Below are 21,322 nucleotides of genomic sequence, written 5' to 3'. Positions count from 1 at the left end.
CTCGATCAGGACCTTCGATAATGGACATCTGATAAACTCTTATTGGTTAGATTAAGAGGCCGAAAGGAATATTTTTCTTCTTAAAAGTCAATGCTACTAGATGGCCCCCGTTAACCGAAAAGTGTACTAATAATCATTCTTGTGTAGGTATGCTCCAGTTAGCATAATTAGTCATAATAAAATATATTTTTACAGCGACAAAAATACCGTCACCTGTCTGCGCTTCGCTCCATTGGCCGTGCAAATTATCGACGTTACGTATTCCCCTCACTAATCCGAATGATACGTATACGGTCACACAATGCACTTATTATTCGACAGTTCAGTTTCTAAGTAAAGTGCATACTGGTTGAATAAAGCGTTGATATGACGTGAGCGTCTGCCCCTTCAATGACTTGAATAATATAAAAAAAAAATTATGCTATGAAAATTATATTATCGGTCCAAATATGAATGTTTCATTGCTGTTGGTGACCAAAACTGAAAACAAATGAAGGAAGACATTTGGGAGGTATTATCAAATGTATTGTAATAACTTTGTATAATATTTATCTGCATTTTATTTTATTACTTCCGAATGTAATTTAGTGAAAGGAACAGTGCAAACAATGGATGCTAAGGTTTAGCACTATAGCGATTTCTCTACTTACTTATCTATGTATATAACATATATACATAGCATACTTAGTATTTAATTTTCGGGCCAAGAAAATTATGATTAAGATGTTACAATATAAAAATGGTAAAATTGTAACAGAACTATTCACAAAACTTTGGATAAATACAAGAGAATTTTCAAGCAGAGGCTAGAAAATTCTCTAACAGAAAATAGAATTCTATATATATAATTACAACTCTATGTATATAAAAATAAACATAGAAAAACCAACCCAAAACTGACTTTAAAAGTAAAACGTGACGAAAAACGGATTTGTGAACCTTGTAATAAGATAATAAAGCCCTTCCCGTAAGTGAGGTAGCTCTACCTGTGTTTTATAACCTCACAATACTTGAGATATCCGTAAACGACAGTCCAGCCATTGTTTATCCTGTTACGTCATTTATATTGCAGTATTGTTACAAATAGGATCATCAGTTTAACGGTAACTTTACAATGACACTTTTTTCAAAGTAACTAAAAATGTATCTACCTGTCCCTAATGTTCGGACGCTTTGGCTTTAGATCCCCCGAAATGGGCTTAAGGTAATAAAATTATAAATCTTAACAATACTGTTCATGTGACCGGCAGTTATCACGTCTAGTCTCTTTATTTATTTACGTATCTTACGTGAGTGTCCTTTAATCTTCTTCGTACTAAGATTTCATTCATACATCAGGAGTGAGATGTGTATGTTTAACCTATCAAAAATACGATAGCATTATCCTACATGTATCAGTTGGTCCTAAGTAAGCACCTCAGTGTATCGGATTACTTCATAAAAGTGAGATGAACAAACGCACGAGACGAGTGATTGAGTCCCGGCGCGGGCGTGTAACTAGCGATCTATCAGTGCGTACGCACGTTTACATCTCGCCGGAGTCTGGAAGCACAAAACAGAGATTAGAGTTCGTTCACACAGGATTTTATTCCTCTGCATCGGTATCGATGCGTGCGCATATCGGTGCACGACTCTTACTCATTTGTTGTTGTAATTGTAAAAGGGATGGACGGACGAGATAAGTGGGTCGATGACATTTGGCTCCGACTGATTACCACGATTATGCACTTTGTGCGTTGAACTTTAACTACGAGCTTTGATATACACAGCTTTGATATGACTCCACCGATTTGACGCCTATCGGAACAAAGCCCCGATAAGCTTTTGTTTGTCGACTACTGGCTCTATTACTGTCTCTGTACGCGCTGTCACTCATCCTATTTATCAATGTTGAGGTTATAACAATAGTTAAATCGCAAACGTCAACTATTTCTGGAGTAAAATAATTTATCTGATAGTAAAAAGTGAACACGTATGAAGCAGTAACACAGTAAATAAATGCTATTATACGGCAAACATTTCCACTTTATTATTACAATTTAATCTCCGAAACATGTTGCTGACAGGGATCATAAAGCCATGCCTTCTTATCTCAAACTATGGTACATTTCGTGTAACGAAACAACTATATTACGCTCGTACGCATACACACGAGTATAAATTCCCATGTAGGGCCGATAGGAGCCGAATCTATCTGCTCGATAGTAACCACTATTACCGCTATCGCATCCGCCGTCGGTACAGATAACTGGACGATTGTACAACGTCGCCCAGTAATCTATTGTTCTAACTCTAAACCGCAAATAGGGATATTTGTACGCAGAGCGCGGGCTACGTAACGCGTTACGTTTCACTAGGACGGACGGACTGACAGACTTTTCCCAGACGTACTACGAGTATCGCGGCGCAATTCCTATGTCAACCGTGTCATCGGACAGTTATTTGAGCCTACAAACTAACGCCTGCCTCCTTCCAAGTTTCTCAGAAAACGAGACAACAAATGATCCGTGTATAATCTACTTCGGTAAAATTGAGTTCTACAAGTACATTGAATGTAATTATTTAGGTCTGCCTGAGTATATTGTTCATTATTTTAACGCGATAATGTCGTCTAAGCTATTTCTACGCAATCTTAGATCTTAATTAAATCTCGATATTACAGTCTACATTCTTAAACCTGTGTGGGTTTAATGAAAAATGCAGACAAATTATGAAGTTGGTCAGGATTCGAGCTATTGACGGCAAGAACCATAATATGAAAACTATAGGGAAGCTGAGATTAAATATGAATTCAACAGTCATTTAAACAGATTGGAATATATTTAGTCGAATCTCAAACAGCGATCAGCACAAATAAATATTTGATCATTTATCTATCAGTAGGCGGGCCATATTAAATCTGCATTATCATTAGTTATTCTATAGGGTTATTGATATTAGTGGATACAGTAAAAATGGCTCGTAAATTACTAACAAAACTTATGTTCCTAACATGCTTAGTACGATGTCCGTGCGATGCATAGTAATTGCAGATAATGCGCGTGGTGCAGATTAAAAGCGATTAGCGATTTGTAAAAGCTTAATTTTCACTATAGTATTAGAACACTTACGTTATTACTGTTTTATTTATTTGAGGTATAAATAAATAGAGATCAATAACTTTTTTGATATTTTTACGTGGGCATTTGGAAAATTATATTTTTTCCAACCAAACCTACTACATGTAACATAACCAAAAAGAAACAATATAAGTACATAAAATATAAACTGTTATCAGTTATGGCACTAGCCCTAGCCCTATGGAACAATAGGACTATTTTGACAATAGGATTGTTATTGTCCAAAAGAAAACAGAATCTATGCCCGGTCAGTAACATCTATGTCTGTAACAGTCAACTGCTGACTTCTTCTACACAATAGAGGGTTCGCTATAATGTTCATGAATTTCCGCGGAAAAAGTGGAGGTGTTTCCAAGTATATATACAAATATATGTAGTCACAACGTAGCTTGAAACATGTTTTTAAACATCTGGAGCATATACCGAATTATTAGTTATTTGCCCGCTGACCTCTTACAACTTGCATCCACCACATTTTGCATATTAATAAAATAAAAAAAAATATTGTCATTTCTTCATTCATCTGTGCATTTCAACTGCCATGCTACTGTCTAATTACGCATGTTACTTATGACGAACATGATATACGACGGCGTTGCGGCTTGAATTACATATCTTGATTGGAATCCAACACAAATACGGCACTATGGAAACTTGCAAACGTTCTATATGTAGTTGCAACTAGACCCAGTTTCTTTTAAAGAAAATCCATTGATTCTTAATTGGAATCTTTAGTTCTTATGTACTATTTTCATACTTGAGCGACGGCCATGGATGATTGACAATAGACCTTCCTTTTTAATATAGACTAATCACCTATATTTACGATCTCTTTAAGTCACCTTGAATGCCTCAATGGCCTAGCACGCAATTAATCCCACCATACACGTACCCAAATATAAATCATGACGATTGATTCCTATATTTCGTAGACAATTGCTAAATTGGTAGTGATGAAAGATAGTCTTAAAGCTTGGGGTTACGGTGTCAATTGTCGACGTGAGATGACTTAGCCATAACCGCCACACGCCCCACTAAAACGTCCATTAATCAGTAGCACAGATTCTAAATATAGCCACTTATGCTATCGACAATCCGAGCTTCTGATGTCAGCACACACGGAATTGTGTCGCAGAAGGGTCGCCAAGGACTCCCTGCTATGGACATCTTTACCTTACGACAACCATGAACATTGTGTGCCTGGCTACCATTTAAACGTAAACGTAACGATATTTCCGCAAAATCCTTTCCAATGCACCCATAAATATTAGCAGCACACCTGTTAACATTGATTGATTTAAACAACAAAAACAGAACGTGATGCACGCCATAAGGGAACAACAGCGAAGAAAACAATATTTAAAATTGTAAACAAACGTACATTGAAGTGTGACCACGCATCGGACAAAAACCCGCTTTAATCCTACGCCTCTCGTATTAATTAGACGGCACACTCGAAGCAAATTTGTCTCCAACTAACACAATGTTTGTGACATCACAAGATAAATCATCTATTTGACATTTCAAGAGGATAATCTGTATAAATATTCAAATTACCTAATTAATGTGCATAAATAGCTAAATGTTTGGGCTTAACAATTTTTCACAATGAAAAATAACGTCGTTTATAAATAAGTAAAGAACCTAATACATGGGTGTGGATACGAAGCCGAGTATTACAATGATATTGACATAGAGAAAGTCGTGATCGATCGTATCTTTTGTAGAGGTGTGTCGACCGTACAAAAAACTGACAAAATCGTTGAAAATATAATCCCTGTGCTTAATAACCTGGTACGTTCGCAAAACGTTTTTTGATGTAGATGCTGGCTTATGTCCCGACTTTTGACTTTACTACGAATTCTTCAAATGGACTTGAAGACTTCTCAGAATTTCCACGTCATATAATAATAGTATGTAGGTACTAGATGCATATAGTGATTAGTGGTTTAATTCACAGATAGGGGTGGGACTCTAATAGGTAATTTAGTTTACATAAATATAGCAGGTGATATCCCGACTAATTGCAGACCACGCAACCGACACGCAACAGCTTTTTTTGTTATAAACAATTTTAACGTCAATTGTTTTGCCGAAGACAAGCAAACAGCAAACAGCCTGTATTCATGACAAGTACGAATTATCTTAATTAATATACTATTTCACAGTTTAAGCAATGATATCATCCTGTTACACGCGTATTTGGTTGCTTGTAGGCTCATTCTACCAATTCTCTAGTAGGCAAATAATATAAATGAAAAACATGAAAATAAAATGAAACACAATTTAAGCCACAAAAATATGGGCATTACCAAAAAAACAGGTAGATTAAGTGCAGTACGCGGCGCTGCAAAAACGTATCAATTCGAAACGATTAATTGTATCGGAACGCAGGACGCAGCGGGGGAAATAGTAATATTTAGCCGCTTACACATTTTATTGTCCAGCGGGTGGGTAGCGAGCTGTGTCACCGGATCCACGGATACCCGCACAGGTCAGGATTACACTCCGACTTTTATTCCTATCTGTTATAGAAGAGAAATTGAAGAAAAATTTACGTAAGCATCTTATAAATATGTGTGAGGAACGGATAAGCTACCTGACAAATGTAATGTTTTCTTGTTTGGACTAGGCAAGGGTTTTTGTCGCATTTGTCTGTATCTTTTTTTTGACAGAAACGATGAAGTAATTGATGGCGTTGACTGCCAGAAAAAAAGTTCTATTATTTCTAAGCTGTCCCGTTTTCGAAAGCGTAGGGCCTAAATAAGTTGGACAAAGCGATATTTCATATTTTATTACTTAACGTTAACAAGCCATTAGTTTGACGGTGCCGAGTTACAGCTTCAATACTACAGACAGACAGACAGACTTTAAACGGCCCACAGCAATTCCCTGGACATTTTTGTCGAACAAACATAATGTAAAAAAGTGCAGTAAAGTTTTATATGAATAAAAAGCTCATCGCATAATCCGTCCCATCGGGTACATACAAGGACATTGCATAAACAGTCAGGGTGCGTGTGTGCGTGCACGCAATACATGTGGGTAGCTTAATGATAGTGGGCTTCCGTCGCGTCACACCTGAGGGATCCTAACCGCCATCGAGCTATAGATACCTACACCCCTCACCCCTTAACACTGACGCACTGTGCGTGGAATTCATAGAGCGGGTGAAACCTCCAAATAGGAGAACACCTTGAGTGATACTTTAGTCATGGGAATCATGCTTGATTATAACTTATAGTTGATGGTAAAATGGAAAAAATATCATTTTCAGTAAATCAGATAAGATAATTATTTTTGTAAAACATGAGTACAAATTACAGGTGTTGCATAAATTAAAGAGCTACATGTTTTGCCATTTGAGGCCTACAAAATAACAGGCATTAAGCCAAAGATAAAACTGTATTTAAATAGGAAATGTCAAAATTGAAAAAACATTTTTAAGAGCTAGATTACAATGTCAAAGTTAAAAACAAGTATAAATTAAACAGAATATCAGACGCACAAAATAAAAATGCTAAACGCTAGTAAAATGAAAATTTTAAATGTTGTTTTTCTATCTTCTTGCCTTATTAAAAGAAAAATTGGTAAATTAGTAGAAGTATGTGATAGGAAATAAAAATTAAAATGCGTACTGACTCTACAAGTATCCTGCTTACCCAAACTCAGTTCAATAAAAATCATAAATTCATTAACTGATAGATAAGATTAGGGTAGGGAGCGACCTTAGATGACTTAGCAGAATATTAATTACACAAATTCCAAAAGGAACAATGAATACGAGACTCAAGAATAAAATAGGAGAGAAATAATCTTTGCTAGTTAGATAAAAACTTGCAGAAGTAGCAAAATTGTTCATTGTACGATACACCGTCTTAAATTTCACAACATCGTCAAATTCACATTATTAAATGACCTGTACAATGTTTTTAGCTAATACTACAATTAAAGACTAAATTATTCAGACGTTAGCGATTCAAACAATAGCCGTATAAATTTCAAATTGCAATAGCAATCAAATATGATGCATTTAAGAATACTTATTACAAATGCAGTCCTATGAATGTTGATGACATTGCTTAAACCAGTAGCAAAATAACAGTTAATTGCTATCATTATCTAATCTATTGATTATTAGTTTTTGAGTGGAACCGTGCACTCTAGTCACGTTTAATCTATGACACAAATAACTTTGCGATATACTAAATCAAAAGGCTCCTTCAAACATTTCCACAGCTTAAATACGACTGACTTAATTGTATTATCCACTCCATACATTTCCTTGAGTGACACGTTGAACGAATTACGCACGAACACAAAGACGCTCACAGCTAAAAGGAAAAAGTTCAATTAATCCTAATTTGCTCGCTGAGATTAAGTACGCGATAACCGACATTCTATACGAACCCTTTACTTCACTTCCCGGCCCTCTATTCACGTTTAAGCCGCTTTAAAAAGCCGTAGAGTTCGACAAACAAGGGACTTATAATGCGTAACCGACTAAGAATTGTTCCCAAGAAATGCATCAATTCAGATTAGGGCGCAACTCCGTAATTTAAGGGATCGATTCAAAATAAATAATATCGATAAACATCTACGGGAACACTTGAATACATACATCAATGGGGTCGATACGATCAATGACCGGTCATCGATACATTTGCTGTTACAATAGATCAGTCAACTCTACCCAGCTAATTAAGTATGCCAGTGACAATGATCGGGTCGGTAGTCGGTACCCCATCGAGAAACGGCAAAGTTTTTTCCATCGTTCAACAGCATGCAAACTACATTGAAAATTATTTCCCTCTTAATTAGTAAATACATTTGCATAAACAAGTGCTGGCCATCCCATACTAGGACGATCATTATTATAATTGTGTTTTTTTTTTCTCGCGAAAAACTTACGCCGTGTAACGGTCAGCCCTGGCGATGGTAATCGCCAACGCATCCGCCGATAAATCGATAAACAAGTCGCGCGACTGTGACGAGTTTCCCAACTACCCGCAAATTATAATCGTGCCGCTACTGTTTTCACAGTAGACAACGGAGCTTTGATTGTTGTATGTTCGATGAGAGCGTTTTGCGAGATCGTCGGCCGATAGGGCGAGGCGGGCGGCGAATTAATTACTTAATACTGATGCGTGAGTAAATGTATGCAATTTCTAACGCAACTCCCTGTAATTACAATTTTTTTCGTTTACTCCATGATAATAATTTTTTGAAAGCTTATCTATCGTCCGTGCTCATGAATCGTAACGCTATTTACACTTTCGCATGAAATAACATTAGCGTCTGACTGAACTAGATCAAAATCACTGGCCTTATTAAACCACATACTTATGCTGCACTTTGAAAATGTAATATCAATTGCGTGCGGTCAAAAACTTCGTTATTATTTTCCGTTTGTATCCGCAACTTCCTTTACCGAAACAATTATTACATTCGTAAAAAAACTTGGTACGTAATGGTGTGCGTGGGAGTGCACGACAAGTGGCGCATACGCACACATGATAACATTTTTACTGCACGCATGTCTTTGTTACAGTTGCAGATGTTATCAGAAGCGTTAAATTCATTACCCGAACTTATCTGCATAGATAGTTGTACTTAATACCCCATTAACGATATTATGCATTAACATGAAGTAAAAATACAGTTTATGGAGTTGTGTTGTTGCCCTGTATTCTCGCAAAATACTATAAAAACTGTGGAAAACAGAGTTGCATACATAACATGTCTGGTGTATTAATATTTATTTGCATAGACAATGGATTACTAATATGTACATAGGGTCGCGTGCCCGTGTGTGCTGTAGGTGTGTCACGGGTTGAGGTGAGTGTGTGTATTTCCGTCATTTCCCTGCGCGGGAGTCGATCGCGATGATTGCTCACGCGTTTCGCATCACTCACCCCCAGCGGAGGGATAACTCGTTCACATACAATTTACATGCGACTCATTATGCAGTTGTTTTTTGTGTGACATAAAATCGATAATCTAACATACTCGCAACCGTAACATTCGAGTAAATAATACATGAGCAGATTACGGTGATAAAGATTAATAGTGGCTATTGTTCTATTTGAATTGGATTTAAACTATAATATTACAACGCGCCCATTAAAGTCAATTTCAAATACATTGTTGCTATAACAAGCCATCGAATTAAAATAAATTGCATTCAACGCCAAAAACGCATACTCGTGCTCATAAAGCGACATAATTGTGAAATAAAAATAAAATTGTAATGAGTTGCGAAGCTATAATTATGATGGAGTAACGAGCCCTTGACGACACTCGTCTATTCTATGAAAAAGAAGGATTGGAACAAAACACGGCCGCGGCCGGTGCGCGGAACAGTTGAGCCGCACATGTGCTGGGCGTGTCTCCATGCGCGAACGCACCCTCCCCATTGTTTATCCCACGATTAAAACCAATTCAAATACTAACTCTCACTTCAAAATTAAACTCTAGTAGCCCGGAGTCTCTACAGACCCTTTTGTTTTAAACACAATACACGCACTTAACTCACCACAGCGAAAACCACGGACCTACATAATTACGCCACAAATATGCAGTGACGCGGTTCCAGAAATCGTAATTTTAACTGCGAAATAACGATCCGATAATTAAGTTATAGGAATTTCAGACGTCAACTTTGAGTTGTGTTTTGCTATCTTTCACATATCGCGATCGTAAACGAATGGAAGTGCTAAATTATGATATTCCATATTCAGTCATATTGAGTTATTGCGCCGTCTCTTTCAAATTGAAGGTTTTCCAAAAAAAGGTATTTACAGAAATAAAATTTTACATAAGTTGGCCATCACGATGAATTAACAAAATGAATATTAATACATACTATCTATTTATATCTAAGTACAAAAAAGTAAAATTTATTTAGTTTCTAAGGAACCAATAAAAATGTCATAAGTTCACAATAGCAGTAGCCACACACTTTTGCTAAGCGTGGATTAAAAGTGGGGTGTTCTGGCTCTTCAGTCTGCGCCGGCGCAACGACAGCTGACGCTAGTACGCTACGCTGTGTGACCAAGACTTTAAAAAATAATTAAACAGCCTATTGTAAACTTAGTACGGTGATTAATATCGGTGAATGGCAATCTTTGGTGTATTTTTGGCTGAGGACTTGAACAGCACTTGAAAGTTATTGTTTGAAATACTGTACAGTCTAAAATTAGAATCGACAATATAACAATTGATTAAGGGATGAAGAACTCGAATCGAAAATAATTTAATTGAACATTCCTCGACAGTACACAATTTTGTATGAAGAAGGCTAAACTATAATTTTCATGGTAAACCAGTCCCTATCAAATTTCATCGATACATCCAATGAAAAAGTCAGATTATAAACATATCGTGCAGACATTATTTACGCATACTTTATCGTCAATCAATAATTAATATCTCGAGGCTCGACGGGTGAGACGCTCCCGAATTTCGCCGAGAATGATGAGGAGATCGCGTTCGCGTAATCGAACCGGCAAAAAATAAAAAATGAAACAAATACGAAATACTCCATTACTGGCCTCGCTACAGCCGACTGTCGAGACGATTTCATGCAAATAAAATTGTAGCGAAAATAAGACGTCATTGTCGATAACACTCTCATCAAGCACAATCTATAGAATCTAGACAAGGCACTTTTTGTTCGTATTTGATTTCAGATGAGTATTTCTTATAGATTATTCCGTCTAGACACGTATTGTTGTCCGAGCGATTGACGACCGCCCGATTTTGACGTATCTCACACCGGCATTGTTCCGTTTGAGCAGTTATAATAGAAAACCGTTGTTTAGATCAGGATAAACAATCTTTGTCGATCGTCAAACCGAATGTAAATGGTTTCGAGGATTTGAGGAACGATGTCAAAAGCTGTGCGTGTGTCGTCTCCACTGCACTCGTGTCTCGGTGCTCGCACATTGTGTATGCAAGGCGCGGCGGGCCGCGGGCCACGTCAGCTATTTGCTCGTGTCCAGAGGGCTAAACCATTCAAGGCTAAGGCGCGGGGGCCAGTTTTTGGCTGTTTTCGACTTGATCCGCCACTTGGATACCCATCCGACGGCCCGCATCTCCGACCACTTGCCATTCCTTCTACAATCCATAAATAACGAGCCTTTAATAAATTTTCACATAATATTTTATGGATTTCTTATAGCCGTTATCAGAATTTGATGCGATAATATTCTCAATTATATTTCTCTTAAATTCCTAAATCAGAAACAGTAATTGCTGGCAATTGAACAGCGAATAAACAATTCATTCTATTAACAAGTTTTATTCATTGAAATAACAATTATTGTTTTAGAAACAATAATTGCTTTCCATGCTACTTATCTACTACATACGCTAAGTACATAAATTACACTGCCTCATTGCATTAGTAATTGAGTGATTACCGAATTAATTCTCCACCCTCGTGTGTTCGTGTGCGACGTAATCTTTAGTACAGTTTGCACAGATCCCTCGAAATGTAAGCTCTCTCCGCCCATTAATAATTGCACTTCCTCAGGTGCGTAGATTATCCTTATTAGTTCGCCGCAATCTGGAGACACGTCCTCACAACTTCAGTCGCTTTAAATCGAACTTTAATTTTAACAGAAACTTCCTGTCACACAGTCGCCAATAATAAAATGTTTTGTAACCCAGAAATCGTTTTTTTAGGTTACAATCTCATTTAGGTTGTTAATCATGCAACGTAAGTAAATAATAGGTATCAATCCATTGTAGTGAAACAGCCGTATCATTTCAATTACAGTGGGCGAATAATCAAATGCAATATACCTTTCATTTTTGACGGATTAAGTAACTTAAGCTTGCTATACAATCGTGAATGGAAGCATATTAGAAATTATGAAATTGAAATTAAAAACGTGGTAGTGAATTGTGGGTACACGGTAGAGTGGCGTGGTGGCGTGGTAGCGGCGTGGCTTGCGCGCGCGCTCTCCCGGTCGACTGTAATTGCGCGAAGCCGCGCGCGCAGATTATCAGAAGCAAGTGCGTTCGATAACGCATGCGCACGAACGCGTGTTATTAAATTTATTCCTTTTTCGCCAGAATCTGCATAATGAGGGGGGCAAAAAAAACACGTAATCGCTAGAGTGAGCGTCGCCTTCCCTTGGAGAAAGGCGGGCACCGGCCACTCTTTGTCTGATATGTACGGTATAATGAATATTTAAGGAGTAGCCGAGCACCCGCATTGCTATTTTATTTTTGTATTATTATGGAAACACCAGACGATTACGGACGATTATTTCTTGTCAAAGCGTGGCATCGTTTTCGAAGGGACCTACAGGTAGTGTATTAACACTGGCTACTTATGTATTATTATTAAATATCGATATCATGATAGCCTACAGCGTGGATCCCCGCACGTCAACATATTTATACACGTAGGCGTTCACAACGATTTGCACGCACCCTTAACACAGGGGCGGACTCAAGGACTGAGATGGATATGCCACATAATTTCGCCAGACCAAAGAACCATGCGTGCCCATGGGCCTTTTATACACAAACACAAAATTATTCGTTACTTATGATGGATACAAATTTCAATAATTCCTCTCAAAAATTCATAATTTTCTGAAAAACATCGATAAAGAAAAATATCAACCACAAACAAAATAAAAAATCATTGCATTACCTCTTAAGCATACCTTACGTCCGTAAACTGCATTTGCAAACTCCTAATTCGACCCTGTCACGCCCTGGGCTACCGAAATTCCACATTTAAGAGTCTGTACTCGGCTTTATTCAGTTTCTTTTCGTAAAAGGATGGTCGTTAGGTATTAATAAGAAAATAAGTACCCAAAGAACAGTAACAAGTAATTTTTGGAAACGGACGGGGCAAAAACTCGCTTTGAAATAATTCGAGTCACGATTAAGATGACAATGTCTTAATACGAAATTTCTTATGAAATACGACAGAGGCAGTAACTCATAATTCTCGAACGTCATTACTCAGAGCAATTTCTTAAAGATATGCCTATAATGATCTGATGTCCGTGAGAAGTTTACGTTGTAACAGGATCGAAGGAGCAACAAAAAAGTACAGCGCGTGTCGTAGTCAGCGGTCCAGCAAGTAGCCAGTAATTTATGGTTAGTTTTTGGCTGCGCCAACGCAATGCGGCCTCGCGGCTTTTCGCAGCGCCCCGCGCCCCTCGCACCCCGCCCTCACCCGGTCACAGACCTCGCGTCATTCCGTCAATCTCAACTACTTATCCGTCCGCGCCGATCCCTTATATTAATCATTTTTTTCTCTCAAAAAACGAGCGTAATAAAGATCCTATCGAGTTTGCCCCTGCAGCTCGGCACGTCGCACGCTCGCTTTCGAAACCTCAGAATTGACAAACTGACAAACAAATATCGCAACTGATACTTATTAAAGCATGTATTATTGACAATAAACTGGTTCATTGTGCCGCCAAAATTAATCTCGGAGCTTAGCTACGTCACAAAGGCGGCGTGCCGGCGCGTACAGTGGCTATTACAGACACCACATTATAATTACCTTTTTAAATAGTTTTTTCAGTCGGTGTCGATATTAAAACGTCAATGTAAATAACTTGTTAGCCGCAATCTCATTTCTGAGCGATTGGATATTACAATAGTGTACGTGATTTGAGAAAGGTAACGGTGTCGCTGCTTTATCCGCGAGATGGAGCCTATTACCGGCGACGTAAACGGCGCGAGCGCAGCGCGTGCCGCCCGCGCCTTCCGAATGCTCCAGCATACGCTTAGATTATTTTATGAACCAGCGAAAAAATATCCAATCAATTGCGAACAACGGCCGCCTGCGCATCGGTAGGTAATGTTCATTTCACGGAACTTATGATCAATGACCTTTCTCACGCTGCGACAAAATGTGTGGAAGATGAGGTTAGCATTATTTAATTTGATGTCACTTACAGGTAAAAAATGATAACCTGTCAAATACACTCGAGATCGATGTAATAGGTTCCAAAAAGAGAACGATAGTGCGCTGTGCTGTAATTAGGTTCACTCCAGAGCATTGTGTCGACTCCAGCGCAAATCGAACCACGGAATATTTCACCTGACACACCGTACGTGTCTAATTGCACGGATTATTTATCTTCTAAAACCTCTCAGCGGTTTTTATCGAGTTGTGGCACGCGCCCACTTTCTATATAGCCGACTACAGACGTAATTGTGTTTATACCCTTTTTTATATCGTTTTCGAAACATCTAAGTCATCATCTGGAATCAGTAACGGTCTCCGAAAATGTTTTGTTAAATATTTCTAGTATTCGATGTTCGTACACGTATCGCAAACAATGCGGGGGCTTCATGTTAATTGAACTAGATATGGCGGAAAATTAGATATAATTGTGTGATCGAAAAATATACAAGTACAAGCTATCTACCTATTTCTTTAGTTCTTTCCTGTTTATTTTAAATACGTATTCAAAAGTCTTTCTTCCTATCGAGTAGTTTTTTTTTTAAGGGGGGACAATCGGCCAATGACTTCTCTCGCTTTGGGCGAGGCAAGAGGCAGTGTCAGACTCTTACTGACTAAAAACCACCCCGTTCCTACTCCTGCTTTTCGAGCCGAGGCCCCGGTAAACCCCCTAGATAGTCCATGGCTCCGGATCCTGTCGAGTAACTGGGTTTTGAACAGTTTATTGGAGTCTAAAAGCGGTGCTTCATCAGTAAATGTTTTAACAAGTTGAATATGAACAAAATCTATTTCGAACCACATTACAATAGGTTTAGTAACATAACCACCGTCTTAACCTCTATTCGCCGATCTCACAGTAACCTATAACAACCAAATCGACTCAATCGATCGACTATCTATTCATCGGTTCGCTTACAAGCTTACTAAATCATTTTTTCTCGTCTCAATAAAAAGTCATAACAATAGTAGCTACTACTGCGGTGAAATTCTTTCGTTTTTTTTTCTAACCATATCGCCTATAGCTACCCATTAAGTTAATCACTTTCACCGATTGATTGCAATAAGAACACACTTCTCGTTGATACAATCAAGTGTATGGTCGGAATCGAATTTAAAAATCAATCGTAGCACACATTATTATCAAAGTTGACCAGAACGCAGCCGTAGTATGCGATAACAGAACATAGTCCGCGTAAGCTAGTTATCGCTTCAAACAATAATCCGCGATAATGGATTAGCTCACTCGGCGAATATTTATAAACACCGCTACAGTTTTATTCGGTAAAAGTCGCATTCGAACTACATTTGATCGATTATTACTGACACGCTTTAATAACTACGGAACATTACGTAGCAGCACGATAAAGAAACTGTTCCTTTATATATTACTTCTATTTTGATTTGCGGTTTGTCCAACAGCATTATAGCTCTCGTTGATCTATTTTGTTTGTGTAATGAGATTTATTATTTCGTAATAAATAAAGTTTCACTTACCCTGTTCAAAGTGTAATACATCGTTTTGTATGCGGCGACACACAGACAGACATCAAATTACACGGATACACAATATCACCATGACTTTAGTCAAAAGAACAAAATCGCGATAATGAAACCGAATAATGCAGTGTGGGGCACGTGTTAGCGCGACAGAAGTACACAACTCAATAACATTAATGCACAACTGACAGCTAACGACAGATTTCAAATAGCCAACTAATGAGTATTAAATAGATCAAGATTCCTTAAAAATGGGAAGTTAGTGTAGTCTAGTTACGTAACATTAACCGCAGAAAATCCATTTTGCCAATGAGTTTCATACTTAAATTGTTGTAAGTAACTATAATCAGTCTAGATTGAAAGATAATGATGGAATATTGATAACTGTAGTACATTGTGTCCATCAACACTGCAATTTATTTGTTGAGTTAGCTGTTAGATATAATACGGAGCAATAATATGCACTCCGCGTTTAGCTTGATAATCGCTTTTGATTACATATTAATCAGTCGCAATCATATAAAACTATAATATGTCCCAATAATCTGGTATTCCCCGTGGCACATTAGTGCCAATCTTTCAATAGAAACAATAAGTTATCGGGAAGGATACGCAATAAAAATGAGGTCATTGCTGTAGGTATACCAAGAAGGCTGATTAAATGATTTAACTAAATCTCCGTTTCTAGGAATTGACAGAAGTTGTGATTACGATGTTATCATCTTAACCCCTTTACAATAATGCCGTTATGGATTAGCTGTCCAAAATAATCCTCAATTAATCTATTTGTCATTGAACAGAATTATTTTAGGTGAGCTATCACAAATACATTCAATGCCTTATACAGGTCTTCATCATCATCAGCTTGCACTTTCATCCACTGCTGGAGACCAAGTCCACCCTTCCCAATATCAGCAGAAATGGTACAAACAGCGGTATTAACACAGTTAAAACTCGTTTATAATTTAATCATTTCATACGTCGATTGTTCCTAGAAACAACATTATCAATTTAAGTGCTTTAAATTCTGCAGAAGTGGCGATAAAAACCAGAAGTACATTAATACCAGTAGTTATTGTCACCTGAATACCGCATTCGTGGTGTAAATGAGAAGTTGGAGACGCAAAAAATGCTTATAATATAAGATTATACCTATTATTGTCCGAAGATAATCTTTTTGAGAATAGAATGAGCACTGAGTCAGATCCGTTTTATTCCGAAGGCTACGGATAGCTATCTCTATCGCCACATCACCACAATTGAAATTATTGATACCGCTTTATAGACATCAACTTTATAACCATTAATTGGAAACTCAGACTGAACTCCAAAATCTGTGGAAAAGACAAAAAATCTGTTTTTTGTACCAAAAGAAGGATTGAAGAAGATTAAGTTGAGGAAAAGGAAAAACTGTGTTTGTTTTCCTAAACCAGCACCCTTGCCTGATGGCTGAAGCGCGCGACGGACACCTTAGTTCTAGTAGACAGCAAAGGGTAGAAGTTTAAATGTAAATTGGATACAAAAGGAATATTGATACAAAATTTATAAAGTCTACTAAACAGAAAAGACTAAAAAGACGAAGATGTTGATTCAAAAGACCATGTCCCAGAAGACGTCTAAAACAGTTTGTTTTTTCAAAATATAATTATCAATACACATGGCACTCTTCTCAAGCTAATCATATGCCTTGAAAATTATTAGAATTTGTTAGATTATCGCCGTATTACGTCTGCGAGTTGAAGGAAAGTAATTCCAATTAATGCGACTACAGATTGTAATTGGCTATTTAGTCAAGAAATTCTGAATCGATAATTTTAATATTCAATTGTATACAAAGAAGGTGAATTTTCTCATCAGACGATGTTTTGCTTGCAGATCAGTTTCATTGTTTACCTAAACTGATCTATTAAAGAAAGTTTTTCATCCATGTCATTAATTTTCATCACGGAATAAATCAATTGTTTTTTAATCGCAACAAATTGTACCATAGGTACCCGTGCATTATTTAGGTTATCATTAACCTGACCGCAATGAAAAAAACACATTTTATTCTTCGTCACCTCAAAAACCAAGAAACCAACCAATAGAAAATTTAATAAAAACTTTCGTCCCAAACACCTGTAAGTTTTTACGTATAATATTTTCTAATACTTGTAAGTTTACGGATTATTAATTGATTTCCCCGTGACCAGAAGCGAAGTAATGAGTTTTAAATTAGCAATGTTGACTTGTTTCAATTTCTTCATCGAATAAAAACTGATGATAATTTGTCAAACAAGTCCTGCTGATTAGAATACCAGTACTGGCATCGATTAGAAAAATATCTTACAGATCATTGTTGATTTTAATTACAATTGTGGTAATTATGGGCTATTTAAAAAGGCCTTCGACATGGTAGCCAGTCAGTCAGTGTTGGCAGACAACGGCCACAAGTACTTTATAGTCTATAATTACGTAGTTCAGTTTAACGGCTTTAAGATTACAATAACGCTAACTGTGTTTGCTTATCTCATCGTTTAAACTAACCTGTGAACCCATTAAATCCTTTTTAATTCTTCTATCAATATTTGAACATTTGATTTGAGATAGAATAATGGAAGTTAGTTATGTGATAAACACTTCTTCACCATTCTTCTTTATTAATATTAAATTCTGCTTTTTGTGTTTTAATTTTTCTTGGTCTGCGAAAAATATTTCAAACCAAAACCTAGTATTCTCTTTTCAATAAAAATTACTTGATCCGGAAATCGATGAATAATTACGTAGGTACTTTCGAAAACTGCAGCATGCACTAATTACGAATATCGCACATCATTTGTATGGATTTCACGCATAAACCAGACGAAATTCCGATAAACTGTAAATCAATGGGTCCCTTCAAAAGGAACTGTGGCTTTAGTCCAGACAACGTTACATCCGACACGACCAATGCTCATTCATACGAAACGACAGTTGAAAACCTCCCTTATCACAAAGAAATAGAGTCCAAACTCTAGCATCGTCATTATAAAACTTACATAAATTGCTGTTATCAGCAAACAAACTAATTTTAATAACAAAAAATTTAATGACGTTTCTGTGTGGACAACATCACGTCAATTATTATCAGAAATCCATAAAAGTGGAAAAAAAGAAGGACGGGTTTTATCACAGCGAGAGCTTTAGGTTAAAGTTAAACACGGTAGTAAAGAAATCTCATAAACGATAACGTTTTTTTTATCAATAACAATAAATTCCCCTTCTTCTACATATTTGCAATTATCTCCGATTATACTATTAATATGATTTTTTATTCAATACATTACTAGCCTAAAGATAATTTTCTGATTCCATTGCACTTGTATAAAAAATCTTTCCAATACTTTTTTCCTTACTTTCATCCGGGTTTTTAAAAACGGACAGAAACATTCATATTCATTTTATATCGCTTATTATAATACTGTAATCTTTAACACTACTATTTTTTCTTTTCTTGTCATATTAATTACAAATAACAGAAAATACTTTATTCTTAACTTCTTTAAAATCAACATCAACCTTTTCATCTTCTTTAATACTTCTTCAATCATTAACATCATCTTCTTAAACAAATGTAACGCAATATGACATTACCTGCTGTTTTTACTCTTCAATACTTCCGTCTCTCTCTTTTATTATCTCTCTTTCCTTTCTTTGGTGATAATTTTTTAGTTGAATTACTTTTGACGCAAAGGTGTTTAGTTTAGCGGAGATGTATAATTTATCTATTCTAATATAAATGGTTCCTTATACGGCCTTGCTGAAAATATCGGCTCAGTATCTATTGTCTCAGTACATATATGCAAGTATATAGCAGCGGCTTCATTTTCAATGCTAATGAATATTTGTTATCTAGATGAACTTGGCTTATTGTCTAAGCGTCAATTAGGAATGCTAGGAACACTGATTCACCTTTATTAGATTTTTTTTAGTCTAGTTTAGTATGTCTGTTGTTTATTTTTATTATAATTGCACCGTTTGTACTAAATCTGTCATTTTTTGCATAGATAGATCGTCAATTTTGGATATATCAAGATTATAATCTAAATCTTTAGAAACATATCATTCTGTAAATTTTTTAACATCTCATCCTTTACAATTAACTTCATCAGTAGCTTTATTATTATCTTTGTTAAAATTAGTATTTTCATATGTAATACGATTGTTATTATTTTTATTTATTTTTTCTATAACACTTAAAAATATTATATAAGTTTTAGCGCAACTTGCGAAACTTTTTTGACCGTTTCAAGTTTTATCCGTTTATACCCTATCTTTATTGGTGAATCAATTAATTAATATGTCTAAAAATATCCGTACATATCACTTTAATTAAATAGAAAATAAAAAAGTTTACATATTGACCTGTCATTCGTTTGTTAAATATTTCAAAATTACCTACTCAAAAATATTAATTTATCACTAACCTGAGCTAAATCAGTAGGAGCTTCCGTCTTGACGTTGTTGGCTGCAGCCCACGCCTCAGCAAACGTCTCCATTGCACTCTGAAAGTCCATCTTGTTAATTCACGACGACATCAACATGCCGAAAATTCTCACAACATGTGCACGGTGCGGGACAGGCAGACAATGAAGCTGCGACACGTACGAACGGGCCGGCCGGCGGCGCGCGACTGCCGCTGGAGCCCCGCCCAGCGAACCGCCCGCGTCGAGAAAAACCGATACCACCCGAGCCTTCCCGTTTCAGCGCTTTTCTTTTTTAAGCCGCTATTTTAACGAGTTTTTTTTTTCTACCCAAGCCCGGCCCACGGTGGTGGTTGGGCGTCCTCTGGATTATTTACACTTGTAATTCACAGATTGCTTCGTGTGACGGCTAATTTGTTGTTGAGGGGTGTTGCCGCTATCTTGATTAGATTACGTATTATTGAGAGCTACTCGTTTTATTTGTTTGAACATCATTCCTGCTGTTGTTTAATGTTCGATATCACTGGTTTGTTATCTGTCTACCTCTTTGATTTATCTAGTCGATCGAAGGTAATGCAGGGTGTAAATTATGGAGTCATCAATGTAATAACGTAGTAATTTGAAAAGCTATCATTGTGGTTAATTGCAGTATCCTTGTAAAATGGCGGTGAGCGCGCTAGGAAGCATTTTTATTCATTATATAAATCACAGCGGCTTCCCGCCTTTTGGGATGTAAGAAAAAAATTGTCACGGCTCCACATAATTTTGTACGTGGCCATTATTACCTTCCGGGAAAGGTTAATTTTTCTTAATTTCGGATGTTTTAACGACGAAGCTTTTTAAACGTTTAATGTTGATAAGTAGAGATGATCATTTGCTGTAGTGAGTTATGGCTGCTTTGTAATTGGCCTGCTATTATCGTTCATAAATAAATGTAGGAGGTGGGTGAGATACCTATCGAATTATCGTCTAAAGCGCGGTTAATGTTTTATTTTTAGTTAATTCTTATACTTTGAAGAAATTGATTGAGACGATTTTCCGGACGAAAATTATCTCCAAAAATATTTAACTTATGAAAAACAGCACCAATTCTCATTGGAATATGGATAAGCACATTTTTGCAAACTAATTTCGAAGGATCAGCAATCTGTAAACCGGATTATAATTTGTTTATTTACATTTTTTTGGCAAAACAAACACATTTTGTTTTTGTTTTGGAGATCAGCTGTTGGACACAAAAACTAGTGATACAATGAGGGATAATAGTATCGTCATAGGTCGGACAATACAGGTATTGCATTGTCTTGACCAGTGCTCTT

The 21,322-nt window shown here is 36.8% G+C and overlaps 1 protein-coding gene across 4 annotated transcripts in view; it reads right to left on the bottom strand.

Annotated features, from left to right (window-relative positions):
- LOC118274904 (homeobox protein dve-1) overlaps nt 1-20,350 on the bottom strand; it is a 70,294-nt gene extending 49,944 nt beyond the window's left edge. Inside the window, exon 1 of one of the 4 annotated variants that reach the window (XM_035592692.2) lies at nt 20,007-20,350. In XM_035592692.2, coding sequence (XP_035448585.1) covers nt 20,007-20,096 — 90 coding nt within the window. In that variant the 5' untranslated portion in view covers nt 20,097-20,350. The remainder of the gene's footprint in view (nt 1-20,006) is intronic. The other 3 variants (XM_035592673.2, XM_035592701.2, XM_035592682.2) reach the window with 3 other exon arrangements.
- Between the last annotated feature and the right edge of the window lie 972 nt (nt 20,351-21,322).

This window comes from Spodoptera frugiperda, chromosome 15 (genome assembly GCF_023101765.2).
Source record: "Spodoptera frugiperda isolate SF20-4 chromosome 15, AGI-APGP_CSIRO_Sfru_2.0, whole genome shotgun sequence".
Classification (NCBI taxonomy): Eukaryota; Metazoa; Arthropoda; class Insecta; order Lepidoptera; family Noctuidae; genus Spodoptera; species Spodoptera frugiperda.
The sequence above is the reverse complement of the archived record's forward strand: the minus strand, read 5'-3'. Positions and strand labels throughout refer to the sequence as shown.